This window comes from Pagrus pagrus (assembly GCF_965226575.1).
Source record: "Pagrus pagrus genome assembly, chromosome: 3".
Classification (NCBI taxonomy): domain Eukaryota; kingdom Metazoa; phylum Chordata; class Actinopteri; order Spariformes; family Sparidae; genus Pagrus; species Pagrus pagrus.
In genome coordinates, this window is record NC_140187.1 from 20,038,181 (window position 1) to 20,059,877 (window position 21,697).

The following is a 21,697-nucleotide window of genomic DNA, read 5'->3' on the forward strand; positions in this document are numbered from 1 at the left end:
ATCAAATTCCAGACAGTCTATTCTCAGACCGTCTGGCACAGACACACGGAGAAGGAAAGGCAGGCACGCACACAGCCATACTAACACACACACACACACACACACACACACACACACACGACAGAGGTAAACACAGTATGACTCAGTTGGAGAATGTGCTAGGCTCTACTATCCAGAGGAAATCAAATCAAATTAGCGGAGTGCTACATCCGTCAGGGGTGCTGCTGTTGGCAGGCCGCTGCAGGATGTCACTGTGTTTTACTATCCCAGTGACAAGGCTTTCTCAGAAACGCTGTCGTTTACTCATGTGGAGCGGTGAGTGTTATCTCTGGTCATGTATCCATCCTATGATAATGTGGGCAGAGTGCTGCAGGAACCTCTGGAGTGGCTCTGTGCTGCTGCAGCGTCTTTGTTTCCAGGTCCCTCTGCAAACAGAAAATCTTTAACTTCTAACTCTGGGAAACCTCCCACATGCTGAGTGTGTACAACTGCACCAAAGTGTAAATGACTTCAGCCCACACCTTACGTGTTCTGACACAGGTGGGATAATAGACACGCATCTGGATGCAGATTAGCTATAACCCAAAAATAAATGCAAACGATTTGGGGGGGTGAACACACATATACACACGGTCTATAAATGTAGCACTCTGCATAATAGCTGCTCCCGCCCACTCTATATGAACACATGATCTGTATGTACTGGATGTGTTTCTGTGAGTGTGTGCGGGTGGTGGAAAGCAGAATTCGCTGGTACAGAAGATTGAGATATCTGCCATTTGGCAAAATGGACGCCTACTCTTGAAAAACGATTTACGGCTCAGAGTGCTAAACTTCTCGAGAAGATGTATCCGCCTTGAAATTAAATATTTATGATGACTAAATGAATAGATACAGAGAAATGGCACAGAAGATGAGCTCGACAATGAAACTCGGGGCAGAGCTGTGTTAATTTAGTTAGTTAATCAGTTAGTTGGCTAAATTGTTTATTGTGCCTCCCTGATTTGATTTAGCATGATGTCCATATCCTGCAGAAACACTCCAGACCGTTAATCACCAGCATTTAACAATCTGATTATCTAAAATTCAAGCAGAGACAGTGTGTTTGCATATAGTGAAAAATGTGTGTACTTCTGTGGCCATCAAAAATGTATGCGGCATTCAATATGTCTCCCTTTAATGGTGCACACTGATGGCAAACACTGAAGATATACAGTGTCTGTCATGCAGTCTTTTACTGTAATTGGTCAGTCCAGTATCCAGCGGATACAGCGAATGCGGCACAGACTGCGACTCAGGCTGCTGTGGAACGGCCACAGAGGCAAAAATAATTGCAATTTGTCTTCCTCAAGCGCTTTTGGATAGGGCTGAGAGATTTTATTAGCAGAGTGGAAATGAAAATGTCTTGGCCTGTTAGAGCAGGAGCCTCAGTAGCATAAAGATAGTTTCAAAACTATACGTTCTGTTAATGAGAGTGATCGGTCCCTTTATTAAAGCTTTGTAGGACATACCACCGAGTTTGCTCCAGAGTACCCTGTGTGTGTGACTGTGTGTATTACTGTAAGACGTGTGTGTGTGGAGAAAGAGCGAGCAGTGATTTTTCTTAGTCCTCCTGGGGTTTAGCTGATAAAACACCACGCACAGTTTATTGACAAAAAACCCACTTCTGAATCATGCTGGTTTCCGCCTGCAGTTATGAAATGTGATAAATGGGGGTCTGTGCGTGTGTGTGTGTGTAAGTGTGAGACTGTATTTACATGCGCGATGAAGTCCCTTAGCTGTTTCTTATCTCCCGTCTTAATCCTTTAGCCTCTCCATGCTGCAAAAAGCTGAACAGCTAAGCATATCAACACAAGATTGTGATAAGAAAAACCTTATTAGCATGCATGACAGGCGGATAAATGTCTTACCTGATTATAGGCAAAAATATCAAATCCCACTCCAAAGAGCTGTCTGTTATGTTTTCATGGCGATAATATCAGCCACTTATAACTCAAACCACAGTTGAAAACAGCTTTGGGATCCCAAGACATCCACTTAATTCACAGGTGTGGGTGGCCTGGCACTGCCTTCCTGCCTCCTTTCACACCCTCTCCATCACACAAGCCCTGTGGGACTCCTTTCTCTTTCCATGACTGAGCACTTCTTTATCCCATGACAATTATGTTCTACTAAAGAGCAAGGCCACTTAATTAGGAGGTCATGCTTGGGCCAAACAATGGATGTGACTCATGGCTTTATAACAATGTTTATGCAAAGGATGGAAGTGTGGTGACACAGAACAAAGGCTTGCGGCCATGTGTATTTACATGTAATATCAGTCTCTTGTCCCTGTTAAAGTACCCATAATCAGTGCACTTAACCAGCACCAGGTTAAGCAGAGGTGCTGATTCACTAGCAACTACAATGGTGCTTGTACTGAAGACTGGACGGCAAGTAGAAGGAAATATAGAAATAATACAGTAAAGCACAGGACTGGCTTCTTCATCTTTGTAAATCAGAATGGCCCAGCTCCTTTTCTGCTCCGTCACTATTTTTGTCTCCATTAAAGGAACAATCTAGTGATATTCCAGATACGTCTTATTGTCAACAAATCCCATGATGAATTGATTCTACTTATAAGAAATGCCTGTTTGGCCAAAGCCTAATACATAATATTACAGAGCCTGACCCTCAGGAGGAATAAACCCCCGGAGTCACATCGGGTTCTGCTCTGATCCGGAGCTGTTTACCAACAAGAGGAGAGCTCAGAAACTACTTTTTAAGTTGGATTTTAAAAAGTGGATTTATCTTAACTCCTTTTTATCAACCTGACTGCAGCTGCAATCCATGGAGGTGACCTCCACTGACAGATGTTTATGTACTTTAATAATCTCGGCTGCCAACTGGAGCTGGAGGGAAGGCTGCATTTTACCTCATGAAAATAACGTTACAGAGAGGAGAGGGGAGACGAAGAGAGCTGGAGTCTCTGGTGATTGCTAAGTTTAGTGTGGGCCGCTGCTAGCTAATGTTATCTTATGGATAATGTGCAGTAAGCTGGCTGTCTGGGGCACTGCGTGAGTAATGTGAGTAGTAACCACCACTGCTGATGAATCTATCTGACAATATCGGATAATGTAAATACACAACTCAATGCAGAATTCCTACATATCATGTCTTTAACTGATGTTTATTATCCTGGACAGTTTGGATGGTTAACCACAGCTGCCATCTTGGAGCTTGTCGGCCTATTTTTGTGCATGACGTATAAATATGGCTGTGGTTTCAATTTTTCAAACATTCTGACCTGAAGATCCAGTCGGACAGATCTAACATTCTGTCAGTACAATTGTGGAAATGTTCAATAAGAACCATATAATCAGTCGTGTTCACTGGGAGCTCCGGGGACCCGCTCAGACAGAGACGCCTACTTTGACATGTACTGTAGCTGCATGCAAGGGTTTGTAATTCACATTCAGCACTAACGCTAATGGACATCTTCGACAAGTCCCTCCCTACCTGAACGTTTTAACAGGAAATCTGTAACTATACAGAAGCAAATAACACTCCGCCTTCCGTTCATGAGGGCTTTAATGAAGTCGATAAGGTAAAACATTAAATAGTGTCTTTGTGTTTGACACAGGATCCGAAACAGCTGCCTGCTGCGGCCAAAAACACTATGAGAGCGGTGAGAATGAACCAAAACAGCCAAGCTGTGGGTCAGAGAGCAAATCGATGTGTTGACACTCGCCACAAAGCTTTATAAAGCCAAAGGGGAGCTGCAGATTCAGGTATTAATTCGCTGCAGGTTCATCACTGTGAGCGGCACCTTTCACATCGTCACATTGTTCTCATTCTCTTTTGATGCATTGTTATTAAACAAATATTGATTACAGCCCGCTTTAAAGAAAACAATCCTGTGCGTACACACATCCACTGGCTGAATGTCTCCCCGCCCTCAGATGTCACCCTGACTCACAGTCACACATGCACACACACGGTGTTATCAGTCGGCGCAGCTGTGGCTGGTGAATTAGGACCTCTGTGCAGCGTGTGGGTTGTGAATCAGGCTGGAGGCAGTCGGCTCCATTAGAACTGGAGCTTTACCAAACATATAGACACACAATACGAGAGGACAGATGAGAGACGGGGAGACTCTAAAAGCTCTTTGTCCCAGAAAGGAAGTTGGAGCATCAGATCATCAATTAGTTTGGATCCATTTGGTGTATACACACACACACACACACACACACACACACACACACACACACACACTGATGAATCATTCTTCTGGGGCTCATTCAATAACTATAACTACAGGACCGGAGACATTGTGTTACAGAGAACGACACAAAAGAAAGAAAATCTTTTGATCAGATTACACAACTGTACATCCACACCATGAATATGATCTTCCCTCCACAATATGAGTCACAGCCGCCCTGCTCACAGTTCACTGAGAGCACCAGCTTAATGGTAAATTAATGCAGGCATGTGTTTTTTTCAACAGGTTAATGGTTCCCTGTCATTCACAACTCACCTCCCTCGTGTCACATTAAGTGCCTCAGCTCATTAAAAGCTCACATGGCACTTAAAGTTGAGTTTGCTCTCTCTCTCTCTCTGCGGGCGACCACATCTGTGACCCTCGAAGCATGCACGTGTGCGTGATTTTCCACTGACACGGCAAATAATTTGTGTTTTGCTGCCTGTCTCGATCTCCTGGCAACCGTCCCTCTTTCTTCGCTCTTGTCCTCCAGCTTTGTATCAGTCACAGCGCTCCGGAGGGTTTACGACTCAAAAATAATTCTCCACACACAGATTACTGCCACTGCACCATAGCTGGAGAGCCAAAATGGCTGCCTGCCCTTGAGTTTCTGTCCTTTACAAGGATATCGGTGGTAGACACCCATGGGAAGCACGCACTGGAGCTGCTTTGTGGGTGGATATGAGAAAAGATGCACATGACGACCTGAGGATACTGCTGAGGAGACGAAGGAAACATCAGAACTGAAGAGCGTTGGATTCTTACAAACACACAACTCTTTGTTTTGCTTTAGTATCATTTATTTGCAGCTCAAAAGATTCAGTTTGGCGCTACGATTGTTCCAAAATGATGGTTATTAAAGGATAGTTCACCATTTTTGCTTGCTGGACTAAATCTACCTGTTTGTACTGGTCATTAAAAGGTGCCTTCTTTAATGTATGTGATGAGGGAGAAAATCCAGTCGTTGTTCAGGGTAAAAAAATATTTAAAACCTTCATCTAAAGCTAATACGAGGCTTCATATCACATGAGCATCTTGCATAGTTACAGTCACTCGATTTAAAGCCTAATACTAATCCCTCTATTCAATGCACTTGTGTATTTTGTGGCCCATCTCACACGAAGAAGACTTTAGGCGCCCTAATCTGGTGTCTCAGCATGTAAAAGCCAAAAATAGAGAGATGCAATCACTCGCCTACGTTTGATAACTAAACAAATACAAGGATGTATTTTCTGGCAGGGCAGATTGTCCCGGAAAGATGTTAGATTCCCTGAGCAGAATACAATAGTTGAGTCGCACACAGTGTCCTACTTTTGATGCTGATAGACCTCCTTTTGATGCGGAAAAATGACAAACACACACACACATAGTTCGTACGCTGGTTTGATATGTAAACTATTCTACAACAGCATATAGAGACTTAAACACTTAATTTCTCCTCCTTGATGTGCTGAGTTCATGACTTTGCTGCCCAGGAAACCCACAGATGTGATGTCAGTGAGTCGCCAGAGATGTTTTGTAATTTCAGGATTTTTGGCAACAACTTTCATCAAAATCAGTAGGTAATCTCAAAGTGCATCACAGTTAAACACATTGAACTGGTCACCGGACAAATAGAGCAGCAATGATTTGTATCCCAATCAATGCCAAAATGCCCGTTCACTCCACCAGGACTGCGAGGAAGCTCTGAGCGGAGCCAACTTCAGAGGAGCGAGGCCTGTTGGCTACTATGAAGAGGCTCGAAATCCAGAGGGATAACCGACAAGACACATCACAGACACTGGCTAGTTCCTCAAAACACAGACGCAGAAATGGAAACATATCAAGAGAAACATTTAACGAGGAAGTAGGTTTGATTTTGATAATGGTCTGGATGTAAAAGCTGTTTGCACAGACCCCCTGTAAGCTTTGGCATCTGACTGCAATCTCATGTCATTTAAAGCCTTTATCTATAGATATACAAAGTCTTTATGTAGCCAACACACTCATAGAGGGTGTTTTTTCAGTAATAATGTTCCTGGTTCAATAATTACACAACTTTTATTCATGTTCCTCATGTACAGTATGTTTTTTAAACTTTTTTCTACCAGTTTGAGTAAATATTACTCTTATTTTATGAGGAAATTCATGTACTTTGTGTTTTGTAAATATTTATGATACCCTATTGAATTGTAGGCATCTATTCATCCTCTGTAGTGTTGTAGATGGATCAACCAGATTTTGTGCTCTCGTGGAAATGAAAATGCATGTTATAGATTTGTACAGTGGAATTGTGGCTGCTATTGCCTGTTGTTGACTATTTTAGGCGCATTTATATTTCTGCATTTACTGCTAATCAGCACCTGATTATCTAACGAAACATCTGTTGGCAATCAAGCACAGAGCGAATCTGATGAAGCAAGATGCAAAATGCATCGTTCACTCCTTGTTTTTATTTAGTTCACAGAGCTTCCTACAGCCCGATGTAGCTACAGCCAGTGGCGGCTGGTCAGGAGGGCACTGGGACACCAACCCCCTCATGAATAAGAATCTTGCTTAAATAAGACTTTAAAGCAACAGTATGTGACGTGTATATTGTCTTAGTGAGAAAGTAGGTGAGGTTTTTACAGCACAGGGTGCAATAATCTTTCCCCGTTGATCTTATAAGTTGTACATGCACAGTTTGCTTCTTTTCTTGTATGCACTCTTTCCACCACCCAAACCACATTTAGCAGACAGCGAGTGGCTCGTCATGGTAGCCTGGACATCATGACAGATGAACACTGACAAGTTTTGGCTAACTGCCTGCAGTGGCATTGCTTTATTGTCCGTTCCCTGGCTCCTTTTTCAAAACATAATCACAGCCACAATGGATTCACACAGGTTTGATTGATTTAAAGTATTTTTCTGAAAGGTTTGACGCTAAAGCTGTTGTCAATCCTGGTCCAATATTCAACTTGCATAAGTGTGATGTGGAAAATTGACATGCCCCTACCATCTCTACCAAATTCTAAGTGTTTGGTCTGAATATAATAACTACGTCAGCAGTGAGGAGAACGGCACTGTAAGAAAGTGAATGGTAGATTCATAAAAGTGCATCCATGACTCAACACCACAGCGTGGGCTTTCGAGATGTCTGTCGGTCACTCCTGACTCGACTGACCATTACAATGACCCCTCTCTCTTGATTGTGTATCTCTACATCTGCTATTTTTATCCGTCCACGCTAACACTCTCTCGAAAGCTGACCCCCCCTATCTGCTGCCCTCCAAGAAGCACTCTGAACTGACAGCAGGGACACAGATCCTGACTCAGACAACTGGACCTGTCACTTCCAGACCTGGCGTGGTGTCTGAGAACCAGTATGCCACAGCCGCGGGCTACCGCTGCCCCTTCGTTGCTACAGTCTGCTGTAGAGACAGTGCTTCGCTCAGACGGGAAGGGTTAACATGAATGGATGAAAGCATGAGATAATGGTGAAAAAGTGAGACAGGAAAGGCGAGAGCTGGAGGATGCAGGACGAGAGGAGCGGCTGTTTTGACTGTTTCAGCCCACGGGTAGCATGAGTCATACACACCTTATTCAATGCCACACATCCATTTCTGCCTCACCACGGCGCTCGCTCTCTAATTGTTCTTCTTTTGCAGACAGATTACTGCAGCCTCAGTTGGTTTTGTGGGAGAAAGACGGTAACCTACAGTATAATTAAAACTGCAGATTTTCATCTCGGAAATGTGTGTTATCTAATTGAAACTATAAAAGGTCAAAGAACATTAAGCACTAAAGGATCCAGATTCTGAAATGTGTGTCTGGATGAGACTCAATCATCAGGACATGCGATATCTAAAATGACTAATGCGAAAGTACAGAGTGGTGGGGAGTTTAAACCTCTGTGGATGTTTCACTCTAATGTGTGTGCTTTCCAACTAAATTAAGCTCATTAAATGTTTCCTAAAAGGCTTCCTGCTTAACTGTAATAGTTTTAAAACACGATGTGGTGTGCTGAATACCTTCAAACATTAAATTGAGAGTTTTGAGACACTTTTAAAGGAGAACTTGATTAAATTAGGTGGACTTTTCCTTCAGAGATTTGAAAGAAGGAACTCTTTGAGATTCATTAGTCCAAAAGGCAACTATGGATCCGTCTGCCACCAAACTGATTAAAATGAAAGCTTGGACGGGGGAGCTGCCAAACAGCTTCCTGTAAAAGGACTGAAAGAGAGAACTGCGACAGTATTGTGTTGAGGGGAGCTGAGACAAATGCATGACGATGAGTGGCGAGGAGGTGGAAGTCATGGTCTTTCTAAAAGGTGAGGTGTTTTGTTGCTGTCTTTCAGATGTAAAAAATAAAAAACAAACTTTCTAATCACATTTCTTGAAATCGTGTAATGAACCTTGGCTCAGTTACAGGACAACATTGGATGTTTTTGCACTATAGCAATATTATGTCTCTTTGCTTGTTTTTGTTTGTTTTGTATGCAGATGCAGAGAATCAGGTGAGTAGAAGAAGTAGTAGGTGTCTCTACAGTGCAGGTAGACGCTTCGCATTAATGGCACCGCAACTACTCAATCCCCACTGAAAATGAAGAGGCAGCTCTGCTGTGACTTTCTACTTGAGAGAATACAGTGTTAATCCTGATAATTGTCTCGGTGATGAAAACAAAAAAAGTCTCAAGGAAGATCAGTGAACAGTATCAAACATTTTTAATCATACCATCCAAAACAAAATATTAACTCTCACCTTGGTGATTATGAAGCAGCAGAATGACATTAAGTGTATTTGCATAAGCGTCACTTCTCTTGAGGCTTAGATGTGGTTCTCTCAGACGGCACTCTGATGATGTTTTAATCATTTACTTGTTAATGAGTAGTTCTTGAATAACTCTTGAATTGAGGAGATTATGATGAGTCACTGGTGAACAGACTGGTAGATACTTTATTAATTGGCCACTTTCGTAATGACTTCTCTCTGATAAACAATAAAGCTACTGAGCAGCACAAAACTAGTAATAACTCTTTAATTATTCATTACTTCATCATCACTTCCCCTTTTTTGTGTCCCGTCAAGTAAAGTGGGGCATTATAATGAGATATTTATGAACTAATCATTACCTAATATTCATTAATATGGTATCTCTAGTAACTCATCATCTACTATAAATCCTCAGTTCAGAGTGATTCCTTCCTCACTTGTTACTAAGTAACTAGTTAAAAAATTGTGTTTACCATTACTGTTTCCATTCACTACTGAAGGATTGCTAATGTGTTTCCATGACCTACACTCTGTGTTCACTCACCTCCACCTTGAAAATGTAACCTTGTTTTTTCTACAGCTGGTCCCTGAGCAGCTCTAACTCAGGGGCACTAGAGGTGAAAACTACAGTTTTGGTTACTAACTAATTTTATGAATTACCGTCTGTACCATATCGCACCGTAGCTATCATCACAGGTTAGGCTATAACTCTGCCAGATAAACAACAGTAAACTTGACTAGCTGACTAGCTTGTTGATTCCAGCTACAGCCGGACGCTATAATTCAATTAACTGTATCTGTAAATTGAAACATCAAATAAATCATATGGGTTTTTTGTACATCTGATTTCATACACATTTTTTAAGTGTATAGTAAGTATGTAGTTTATAATAACAAGTTAAAAAATCTTAGAGGCAAAATTCATGTTACATTTTTTCAGGCAGCTACATTCATGATCATAATGCCTAAACTGTGTCGGCGATCATCAAGTAGCCAACTAGTTTAGTTCGTCTCACAAGAACACAACATGCTCAAACAAGCACGTCAGGGCAGTGGATGGCAACAAAGTCTACGTAAACAAAGTCGACTGAAAACATTTATGTTAAGTTGTTAATTTGTCAGATGTAATGTTCATAAACCAGTGGTCCGCAGTTGCTGTTGTTTCAGACGTAGGCCTGCGCTCATTAGACAAAATGGGCATGTGCAAACTGAGGTGCTGATGTTTCCCAAGTGCTCCATATTATTGTACAATATGCAGGTATAATAGAAATAATCAGAAACACAGCAATAAAAATCTTTTTCTGTGCCATTCTGCACTCAGGAATGAGACACGAATATAACTCCATAGTACATGAATTGAATAAGTCTTTTCATACAGTTTTATAACTGTACTTGTAGAAACACACAACAAATACACAAACGCAATATTATACTTTTAGTCAACTACATTGTCATACGGAAAACAGTTGATAAACCCAAAAAGGTGACACATCAGTAGATACTGAATAACATACTCACTGACACGGATGTATCTGTCACACGCCAATATCTGGCTCATGTGTCAGGCTCTAATGTACACTGTGAAAATATTGATGAAACTACTCCGCAGTTTATTATGTAATAGAGCTGAAGCAATAAACTGATCCGTCGATTAGTCAATTAAGTAATTTGCCATTTTTTTCATAGTCGATTAGATTTTAGAGTCACTTTTTGGAGCAAACATGCCAAACACTCTCAGCTTCACAGTTAAGAAGATTTTCAGGTTTTGTGTATTTTAAATCATTGCAAACGTTTATCTCTGGGTTTTGGATTGTTGGACAAACAAACAAACAAACAAAAAAAAGGAATTTGAGGACATCAACTTAAACTTTAATAGTGTATGATGGGCATTTTTCAGTATTTTCTGAAATGTTATAGTATAATTGATTCATTGATAAAATGAAATTCAGATTAATCTGTAATAAAATGCATTGTTAGACCTCTGGCATTGTGTATGTACTAGTTATCATGTAAGCTAAGGGCCATGAACATGAATGCTGCAATGTGCTGCTTACAAGTGAGCACATCAGTAAGTTAACATTGTGGACAGGAGCCCGTCTATCCATGACTACATCTTCATTTTGCTGTTTTCCACTCAATACCTTCCCCACTACTCGGGACATCTCGACAGTGCTTTGGCAAACACTTCAACAGTTTTCAGGTGGAGTGTACGGCAAAGATCCCGGTCCGCGCTGCTGCCTTGAAAACTTCCAGATTTAATTGGCAAAACTCTAAAGTTTGAAGCGAGAGGCTCTCAGGCAATCTCCCCTCCCCATCTGAACACTGTCTAATCATATCAGAGAGTTCCCAGCTCACCTCTGCTCCTTCTCCATCTGTCTGCTGCCCTCACACTGGATGTTATTATCACTATGCTGACATGACTCTGTTGCAGCACAAGCTACATTAACTCATTAAAGCTGTGCAACAGTAATCAAGCTATACAAACACTACTGCTGCATGCCAGCTTGAGCAAACACCCCTGAGCGCTGGTGTGTTCAATGGTCCATGGTTCCTCCTCTACCTCAGTCTCATGGAGGGTCTGATAATGGATCACACATCAACAGGACATTTAGGATCATGCCATTTTTCCCCTTCAAGCCTCAGTTGACCACAGGCTGTCCTCCCCTGCCGCCTGATTGGCTAATAACGACAAAGTATGGACGTGTCGACACTCAGCGCGGTGTTAGGATGGCGTCAAGGTCATTTGAGGGTAACTGAGAAAATATCTGTCCCGTTCATGTTATTCCTCTCACACACGCGCTGTGTTTAAAAACGCATCGGATCAATAATGCGCTGCAATCCTGTGGCCAACGGCGCGTCTGTGTGAGGCTGAGGGGCAGACTAAATAACTCCGTTTTTCTCAGTGCATCGCGATGTGAGGCGCTCTCCGGAATGACTGCACGTGTTAGCACCTCAGAATGACAATATCAACAACATCGTCCGCAGCGGGCAGCCCTCTGCAGGGTCACCGGCACAGCCTAACTTAGCCTACTGACTGAAACCTCCTGAACACAGACATGGTGAACGTGAAACACTGCAGCACATGCATGCAACAGTATGTGATCGTGAAATAGTTCCTAAAAATATCACTCATTCCAGCTGCACAGTGATTGATTTCTATTGGAGCAGAGGATTTCAAAGTGAGGGATCCAGCTGTTGGAGCTCGTGTGCAGGCTGGAAGCAACGCGCCATGCATTAACCATTTAAAGGGCACTTTACCTGGTAGCTCAGGATGCTCTCGGGGTCGGTGACGGGCATGCTCGTGGCCTGTGGGTTAACCTGCTCAGTGTTGACGGAGGGTAAAGGTGAGACTCTCAGGGAGCTGATCAGCCTCTCTCTCAGCGCAGTCTGAGGACGATCACAGGGAGCAGTCACGCGCTGGCAGCAGCGGCTGCTTCTGTTTCCGCAGACATGTTGAGTGTAAACATCTCTTCCAGATGAGGGGGACGGTGAAAATGATCATTTTTGAACCCACCCCCCCTCTGTGTTATTATGATTTCCCGGCCGCGCTCCCTCCTCCTGCCTGCCTGCCTGCCTGGCTGTGGGAGCAGGATGCAGAGAGCATCACTGCAGCCTCAGCCAATCAGAGCGCGGAGGCGCACAACGGGCTGCGACGCGCTGCTGCTACCCGACACAATAAAGCCGAGACTATTCTCAGCTTATAGAGCCACGTCACTCTATAGGCTGTAATGTCCAGTCTGGGCAGCTGAAGTGCTGGACTGAGAGCACTGTGCACAAAACACAGTTCAGCTTTTACTTTGATTTTGTCACAGTTTTGAGAAAACTTGTAAAAAGGCGTTAACTTAATGTGTAATGAGGCCTTTATGAGTCCTTGTAAGATGCTTTTTAAAACATGTATCAGACTATACCAAGGTTAATAATAGCATCATAAACACATTTGTTCGATTATAAGACATTTATAAGCACTCATAAGACACATGTCAACAGTTTGTAGATGCTTGGGACACACACCACTCAAAATGAGTTATGGATGTTGGGTGCAGATATGCATGTGCATTGATATGCAACAGAAGTCAAATGAAATGTGTCGTGGACCAAATATATTCACAAAACACAAAATAAAAATTCAGATATGTCACAGAATAATCAATCAAGTGCAACACTAAAATATCCCTAACTAAGTTTGAGTGGTGTATATTAAAGCCTTATGAGTTTCTTTATATTAGCATTACAAACACACTTATTATGTTGTATCGTCCTCACCTATTATGTCATTTTTTGTTACTTTATTAAGTTTTAAACATACTTTATTATGCATTTATTGGCAGTTAACTATGTTTTTGCAGCTACCAGATCTAAAGCGAGAACAACGCCTTATAAAGGCTGAAAAACACCTTTATTGTGCACTTACGAACATTTTTTTTTTTTTGCTTATGATGGTGACGTGTTTATTATGCTATTATTAACACTTACATAGTCTTATTAATGTTAAGTAGATTGTTATGAGGCTGTAAATGGGCCTTATTACCTAATAATTACCTATTAACACAATTCAAAAAATACTCCATTACACGTGTCAATCCTCCTGACTTCATACAGTCTCTTGAATAAAAGTAGAGAAACTTTATAAGCAATGCACACTTTAAAGCAACATTATGCAGAAATCCCCCACAGTTTCTGAGTGCTACACCACTGTCATGAATACAAATCCCAGGTGTGTAACAACTTGTCAGACATAATGTAGGTGCTAACTACAAACAAAACTCATTACATCATAACAAAGTTGTGTTGAAAACTTCTATGTTGAAGTGAACATGTATGTAACGCTGTGATCCTCTCACTGAAGTTACATAGTGCAGGAACAGGTGATAGCTGTGACAGAGACACCATTCACCCTGTTACAAGACACTGTACCATCAAAATGTTGAAACTGTTATGAAAAGTTACATAATGTTGCTTTAATTTTATATTAAATAATAACATATACTCTTCAGAGGTTTATGTTAGTAGTAAAGCGCTCTGATTACTTTCTACTACTGAAGAAGTCTGTGTGTTGATATTGATGATGTTGTTCATTCATCCCACTGTTTATCAAACAAGACATGAGACAGTGACACAGTCCTCAGTGGTAAAACATGGATGCAAAAGCAGTGAGCACACAAGATGGAGAGAACAGAGACATAATGGATCTGACTGATCCTGGAACACGCGTTCACACCTAACAGAAGGCCTCGGTCGCCACCTTGTGGTCGGGGAAAGCATTGCGCAAACAAGATGTAATCAAGTAGCCATGCACAGGATATGAAGCTCATATGCACTACAGGCTTAATGTTGAAGATGCATGACAGACAGTTTATCTCCAACGCCTGCAGATGGCCGCCTGGATTGATAAGGAAGCAAATACCTGACTGAGCAGCGGTGCTTCGCCCTCAGCATGAACTCTTTCTATCATACGAGACTGTCCACCTGCCACTTTGTCCAACACTTGAGTGGATTTAGATCAGCAGCGAGGATGCAATAAGACCCGTCCACACAGTTGGAGTATCGTTGCTGGTTTCATGGTTCTTGTGCATGTCGCCTACACGTGTAAGCCACACTGTGTGCAAGCGATAGCGTCAGATAAGCGATCCGCTTTCCTCAACGCATGGCTGGAGGCGGAAGATGTTTTTTTCTCCGGGCGCGGGGCACGGCGTCCTGTTCCTCCTGGGTACGGCTGTTATGGCAACTATAAACAATCTGTGGGAGCATGCAGCGAGCGAGCGGGTCTGCACAGGGTCACCAGGGACTGGGAGGTGTGTATATACATTGTTTTAACAGGAAATTAAGTTTTAGTTTGAGGTGTGTTTAAGGAACAGGTTTCATGCGTGTGTGCTTGTTGTCACAGATGACACACAGAGGTGAAGTCCGTAAATCCACGGCCATTTATCTGGTGTGTGTAGCCTGGTAGTGTTTCCATACCATAACCTAAATGCTTTTTTAAATTTTTGCGCATGCGCATGTACTGCTTGTCTGTCCGTGCGCGTCTTTGCGCACATGGGTATGTCAATGTGCAGCTATGACAGCCTCAGTCAGCTCTGTCCAGATTTAGATGCCTGCTTGACCCAGTTTACATCCTTCAGTAGCTACACATTATCTATCTATCTATATTTCTATCTATCTGTCTGTCTGTCTGTCTGTCTGTCCATATATATATCTATCTATCCTCCAACAGAACTGAACACTGTATGTATATGAGCTGAAGAGAGAACTAAATTAAAGTATAAATACAACAAATGCCAGGTAAGTGGATAGATAAAGCACATATAAATACACACACACACACGCACACACACACACACACACACACACACTTTATATTGAAATCTAATCAGGCGATATGTCTCAGTGTTACAGTCCACAGTGGCTCCAGCAGTGGAGGGGAGGTTACGGCGCAGTGTGCCAAGCCTGCCGGCGATCAAGCCAGACAGGCTAAAAACAGCCAAGATGCTGGTGGAGAAAGCGCTGAAGGTGATGATGAGTACAAGCCTCTGCTTATTCATCCACCATCCCCCTATGTGGTAGCATACTGTTTGAATCTGTCTGTCTCTCCTCCACTCGTTCTCAGCTGAGGAAGGTGTTTTCAGTGCAGGGACCCTATCCTGTGATCCGTGCGGCCTTATGGGCCAGAGGGTGGGTGGAACGTCGCCTGCCCCGTCCTGTCCAGAGAGCACCTCATTGCCATGGCGATGAGGAGGAGGATGGTGGTGATGGTGAGACAATGGATCGTAAGAGGATAAAGTCCTCAGAGCTTCCAAATCAGACATTCGTTTTTAGGAGAGATGCACTGCTCAGGCCAAAAACAATGAAATCTCACTAGTCTCAAAGCCGACACTGTAAAATCTGTGTAGGTAAAGTGACTTTACTTAAAATTGAAAAAAAAAAACGAGGAGACAGATTACAGAAGAAGACAAGTAAAATACTATTACTACTTGGTAAATCTGAGGTAATCGGTTTCCTGACTTTTTCAAAGCAAAGTCAACTTTTGAAATTTACAGTGTACGGGAGGAAAAATAGCTGTATGTAAGTTATTGCAATACTGAGAAGATTTTAAAGCTCCCATGGTGTAAAAAGTGAGATTTCCATGATTTAAATCAATAAAGCAGGTCTAGCTGTTACATAAATACTGTGGATCAAATTGCTCAACCATAGAGTAATGCACACAGCCCACATTCAGAAACTGAGCCTTTAAACGAGTCATCAGGACAAAACACAGACAGAGCTGATGCGAAACACCGTAGGGGATGCCTGCTCAGGCCTGTGAGAGCTGACCAATCAGAGCAGACTTAGAAGGACAGGCACAGAAACAGAGCGTTCAGATAGAGGGTGAATAAAGGTGCTGCAGTAATGAGACAGTATGAGGAGAATAATGCATTTTTGTATGTTAAAGCATGTAAACATTTTCTAGTAGACACCCTAAATTAAATTATGAACCTGAAAAAGAGCATAACATGGGAACTTTAATGTACTTTAAACATTAAACTAAATACATTTCCCCAGTCATCAATATTCTGTCTGCTAGTCCATTCAGTATTTTAACTTTAGTCTGAGAGAGTGTGTGATATTCTGACTTAACAGTCAAAGCTAAAAATGCACGAGGGGTTAGTGTAAACGTAATCGGAGCACGAGTTTAAAGGATCCCCCTACAGCTGATAAATGATGCATTTTGTACACTACAGACCCCTACACATCTAACACACCCCTGCACACATGACAGCCTTCAACCACACACACACAAACACACACACACACACACACACACACACTCAGTTTCCTTGTCTCTTTACAGAGAGAGTGGATGAAGGCGAGAAAGAGGAGAACCTTGGTGACATGTATGACCTCATGGTAAGACAAAGTGATCCAACATGACACTGACATCTTGTGCAGTCTGTAAGCACTGGAATGTGCTATCACTGTTACTTTGACTTCACTTTTCCTCGACCGTTTCTAGTCTCGCCTGGTACGAAATGAAACAACGCACTTCTACTGGACGACACGTCGGGATGACATAGACGGTCGCTCCTTACGGCATGACCAGATGATTAATCACTATGCAAATGCTGGATCGTTTACCACCAAGGTCTCTTCTTTTAAAGAGTGTCTAATGATTGACCTGCTAGAATGCAAGTTGCTCAACCATGCTAATGTATATATATCTGTTTCTTTCAGGTGGGGCTCTGTTTGAACCTGCGTAACCTCCAGTGGTTTGATACGGCAGATCCTGACACCTTCTTCCCAAGATGCTACAGGCTCGGGGCAGAGGATGAAAAGCAGGCATTCATAGGTCTGCTGTATGATTCTTTTGACCAAACCTGTTCTTTATCAACGATGACATAGAGGAAGAAATATAAAAATCATATCTGGATAAGAATTTTGTGTGAATGGGGGTTATAAGTTAACTTGCTACACCCACTGTCTTAGTTTTCTTGGTTATGTATTATATTTTTTGAGAAACTAAATGATGTTCTGTTCTGTTTTCCATGACACTGAAGAGGATTTCAGGAGGACAGCGTGCACCAGCCTGCTGCAGCATGTGGTTGAGACAAGTAGATGGAGGAGAGAGGGAGCGGAGGGTGAGGAAGCCAAACACTGTGTCTCTGATGGTAATAGATGAAATAACAAGGAAATACGAACCTTTGACAATTATGACGTGGCTATGATATGAAGTGCGGGACAAGGAGAATGTAACAAATTCGATAATACCAATCTTATTTTCTCTCTCCAGAGTTGGATAAAGCGGAGCATCAGTTTGTTGGTCCAGGAATGATCGACATGGCTTTACATGTGTGTCGAGAGTTTCTCAGTGTTTTAGAGCACGGGGACATTGACGAGACTGTAGAAACACCCCCCTCAGTGGAGGAACAGCAGTGGGAAGAGTTTCTGCAAGACTATTACAGGGTTGTGCAGTGAGTATCTTTACTGTGAGCGTCCAAGCTATGCTAGAACAATCCCTCTTTGTTCAAATTTACCTGCAGTACTGCTAGACCAAGTCAGCTTATCCAATGAATATATGTCCCTAAAGGCTTACCATGCAGGATTTGTCAAACACACCATTCAAAGTTGCCCCCACCTGCCTGACAGAGAGCACAGAAGAGAGCAGCAGCTGTATATACAAATACCACAAAATATATGATGATGGTACCACGTGCTAATATTTATAGTACACTATTCTGGCAGTTGGTATACAGGACATTGATAAAGCCCTGCCTTAAGCATAATGGTAAGATTTAGTGAATCTCTGCATTAATAAACTTAATCTGTGAGTCTGTGTGTAGTGAAGGTGCATCGATCAGGGGTTGCAGTGTGTTTGTGGAGCGCTGCCAGGCCATGTTAATCAGACTGCAGGAGGTTTGCCCCCAGCTGGACACAGATGGACTGAATAACATCTGGATCATTAAACCAGGTGCCAAGTCGAGAGGACGAGGTGAGCCTTTACTTAAAATAATGAAAAGATCATATTAACATGATACGCTTATATATTAATCTTTGAATTCATCTCTATTCTGTCTATACACTGCATACTGAAACAAAATACCCCTAAGCTTCATCATGATGCAGGACTGTTGGCCTGTCCCAATGAATCTGTCGCAGTCAATGCTGCAGTTTTGACTTGTTTAAGACAGTTTGGGTGCTTTTCGTCTTTCCCATGTCACACCAACCCGCCAGGTATCATGTGTATGGATCGCCTGGATGAGATTTTGGCCCTCGTGGACAGCGACAGAGCCCTGACCAAGGAGAGTAAGTGGGTGGTTCAGAAATACCTGGAACGTCCTCTGTTGATCCACGGCACAAAGTTTGACCTCCGTCAGTGGTTCCTCGTCACCGACTGGAATCCTCTCACTGTCTGGTTCTACAGAGAGTGCTACCTGAGGTTCTCCACTCAGCCCTACTCAACAAAAACTCTGGACAGGTCAGACAAAAGAGAAAAACTAACTACAGTATATACTTCTGTTTGAATCTTGTATCTCGAGTGCTTTGTTGAGGGATTGTTTTAACAAAGACTATTCCCATTTTACTCAACGCACATTTTACATGTCGTCTGTATTTTTCTCAGCTCAGTCCACCTGTGCAACAACTCCATCCAGAAGCACTTCCAGCCGGCCCATGACCGCCATCCAGGAGTGCCTGAGGACAACATGTGGTCCTGCTCTCAGTTCAAGGCTTTTCTGCAGCGACAGGGCCGTGGGGCAGAGTGGGAGTCAGTGGTGGTCCCGGGTATGCAGCAGGCGGTGGTCCGTGCCCTCCAGACAGCCCAGGACCTGGTCGAGCCCCGCAAGGCAAGCTTTGAGCTCTACGGAGCCGACTTTATGCTGGGCAGAGATCTGAGGCCTTGGCTTCTGGAAATCAATGCCAGTCCGACTATGGCCTGTTCCACCGCTGTGACTGCTCGCCTCTGCCCTGCCGTGCAGCTGGACACACTGAGGGTTGTGCTCGACCGACGGACTGATCTGAGTGCTTACACGGGAGGCTTCCAGCTAATATACAAACAGGTTGGATATCTTTACACAGCATGCCTAGAGGCGAAAGGAGTTCTTCTCTGAGGCAATTCCACTGAATAATAGATGCTAAACCAAATGTTTATTTTGTTTGTGTTTTAATTTATCCCCCTCCCAGGCTGCAGTTGAAGTTCCTCAGTATGTGGGAGTCAACCTGCTGGTGGAGGGAGCCCCCTTAAGGAGATCCAGACCTCCTCTTCATAGACAAACTGTTTTTTCTAACCCATCTCTAACCATCCAGTTTCATTCAGACCAGTCATCTTCACAAGACAATGAAACCTCACATAAACCATCACGTCAGAATCATTCCACGGTCTCTTTTCATTGTTCAGGCAAGGAGAACCGAGCTTTGGGAGAGAAAAAGAGGCAGCTGACATCAACATCTCCTAAGAGGGAACGCGAGGGGAGAACAGACGTTCAGAATAGGTCCTGTGTTCGCAGGTCCTGTCGCAGTCTGGCATCTGAACAGACTTTGGGAGCACACACTGAACCTCAGAGGAAAGCGCGACGCTTTGGTATGAGCCTTGGTGCCAACGGGGTGACTCTGGTCCCACGGAGCCTTTCCTTTGCCCTCAGCCCCCCACATAGCACTACAGATTGTAAATATACGCCCAGCACAGGCCACAGATCACACATCTCCAGATCCTTTCTTCCCCAGGCGGCTTTTGAGCCGCATCACAGGACTTCTACCGGGGTCTTTCCTTCACTCCGGGGCCCCCTTCCTACCCTGGAGGTCTTCAGCTTACGACCAAACATTGTGGCAGGAACCATTGCCTGTCGTAATCCAAACGTTTCCTCTCATCCAAGCCTCCCCAGGCATCAGTTTTTCCTCTGCTCTCAAAGGCAGAGCATGGCCAAACACAAAGGAGGAACATAAACAGTAGCAGTGTCCATTGTTGAGAAGATGGAAAGCATGGGCGGTTTCGTCAGCCACAACATTGTTATTCATTTCTATTTTAATATGCTGGAGGCTAATGAACAACAGATTGCCCTCTCGTATTAGTGCTTAAACACACTATGTGTAGAATTTGTATGTGATCGTAGTCGATCTGTCAAATGAGAAAATCATGGTGGAGTCAGTGTGTCCTGCTTTTTTTTTTGACTGAGGTGGCCCAAGGGTGGCACTGATTCATGCAGGGGTAGCTTGAAGCACGTGCACACGCGCCCGTGCGCGCACACACACACACACTCACACTCACACTCACACAGTAAAATAATACGCTTTATACGCTTACGTCTTATTTAGCTGACTAGAATCTGAAGCTATGTTTAAGTTTTTTGATGATTTTGATGAATGTACCAGCAATCGATATTGTGTTGAAGTTGTGTTAAAACAATCAAACAAATACAATTAATTCAAATAAATGATGTAATAGTGAAATGAGCCCTGGTTTCATGTTTTGCAGAATTATAATCAGCTTTATTTTTACATTATTTCGAATCACCAGCAGGTGGCAATAAAGGTTCACTGATCTTACTGCAAGTTAATGCCAAAGCCTTTCAGGAGAGGCGTTTAAATAGAAAAGAATTGGCAGTCCTTCTCCAGATGTTGGCACATCTTCAGCGACACCTGGCTTGTTCGGTCTTGAGAAACAAGTGAAAATGTAAAAGTAGCTTGTTAACTGAACATGTTATGGAAACACAACTCAGGCATAGCCCGAGCTCATGAAAGGGTTGACCACTGCCTGGTTAACAGACCTCCTGAATGATTTAGACACAGTCAATAGCCACATACTGGACAGATGAATAGATTTTTTATCAGTTTTTTTTAAAGGACTAAATAAATCTGTGTTCTCCTGAGCTAGACTGATAAACAACTGAAATTGGCAAACTGAAAGAGAATTTTTATGGCAGCGTTTTGCTCTTAATTGGTCAGATTGACAGGAATAGAAACAGACAGGAAACAGTGAGGGAGGGAGAGATGGGTGCGACATACAACAAAGGTCAGACTGGAGATGTGGTATGAGTCTTACCCACAGGGCCTCCAGGACCAAACTACAGAGATGAGTGTTAACGGAATAATTTAAGCATAGAAAAATGTTAAACTGGCTGAAATAATGTGCATTAGCTACATCTCTACAATCAGTTTACAAGTGGAATCTCATGACAGCAGTAACACATGGAGCTCCTCCTTAAACAAATGAATGGAAATGAATTTAAAGATAATCTGTTAAGGAGGAACTAATGACA

At 42.9% G+C, this 21,697-nt stretch overlaps 2 protein-coding genes across 4 annotated transcripts in view; one reads left to right on the plus strand and one right to left on the minus strand.

The window, feature by feature from the left end:
- Positions 1-12,355, minus strand: part of slc4a8 (solute carrier family 4 member 8) — a 35,769-nt gene extending 23,414 nt beyond the window's left edge. Inside the window, exon 1 of the mRNA XM_084349181.1 lies at positions 12,234-12,355. Coding sequence (XP_084205307.1) covers positions 12,234-12,272 — 39 coding nt within the window. The 5' untranslated portion in view covers positions 12,273-12,355. The remainder of the gene's footprint in view (positions 1-12,233) is intronic.
- A 1,958-nt stretch (positions 12,356-14,313) lies between these two features.
- Positions 14,314-20,888, plus strand: ttll3 (tubulin tyrosine ligase-like family, member 3). Of its 3 annotated transcripts, none has more exons than XM_084347849.1 (13): positions 14,314-14,767; positions 15,187-15,254; positions 15,361-15,482; positions 15,580-15,724; positions 16,801-16,856; positions 16,963-17,091; positions 17,181-17,295; positions 17,504-17,614; positions 17,737-17,917; positions 18,287-18,435; positions 18,678-18,921; positions 19,066-19,501; positions 19,626-20,888. In XM_084347849.1, the coding sequence occupies exons 2-13, from the start codon at positions 15,248-15,250 to the stop codon at positions 20,382-20,384; spliced, it is 2,454 nt and encodes an 817-aa protein (XP_084203975.1). In that variant the 5' UTR covers positions 14,314-14,767; positions 15,187-15,247; the 3' UTR covers positions 20,385-20,888. The 3 variants fall into 3 exon arrangements, with proteins under 3 accessions (XP_084203975.1, XP_084203977.1, XP_084203976.1); XM_084347851.1 differs by having other exon boundaries at positions 17,504-17,584; XM_084347850.1 differs by lacking the exon at positions 14,314-14,767 and having other exon boundaries at positions 14,819-15,254.
- The last annotated feature ends 809 nt before the right edge of the window (positions 20,889-21,697 follow it).

Excerpts from the sequence above, each read along its gene's own strand:
- ttll3 (XM_084347849.1), top strand. Across the intron at positions 16,857-16,962 it reads GTGACATGTATGACCTCATG|TCTCGCCTGGTACGAAATGA; the intron begins GTAAGACAAAGT and ends GACCGTTTCTAG. Across the intron at positions 17,615-17,736 it reads CAAACACTGTGTCTCTGATG|AGTTGGATAAAGCGGAGCAT; the intron begins GTAATAGATGAA and ends TTCTCTCTCCAG.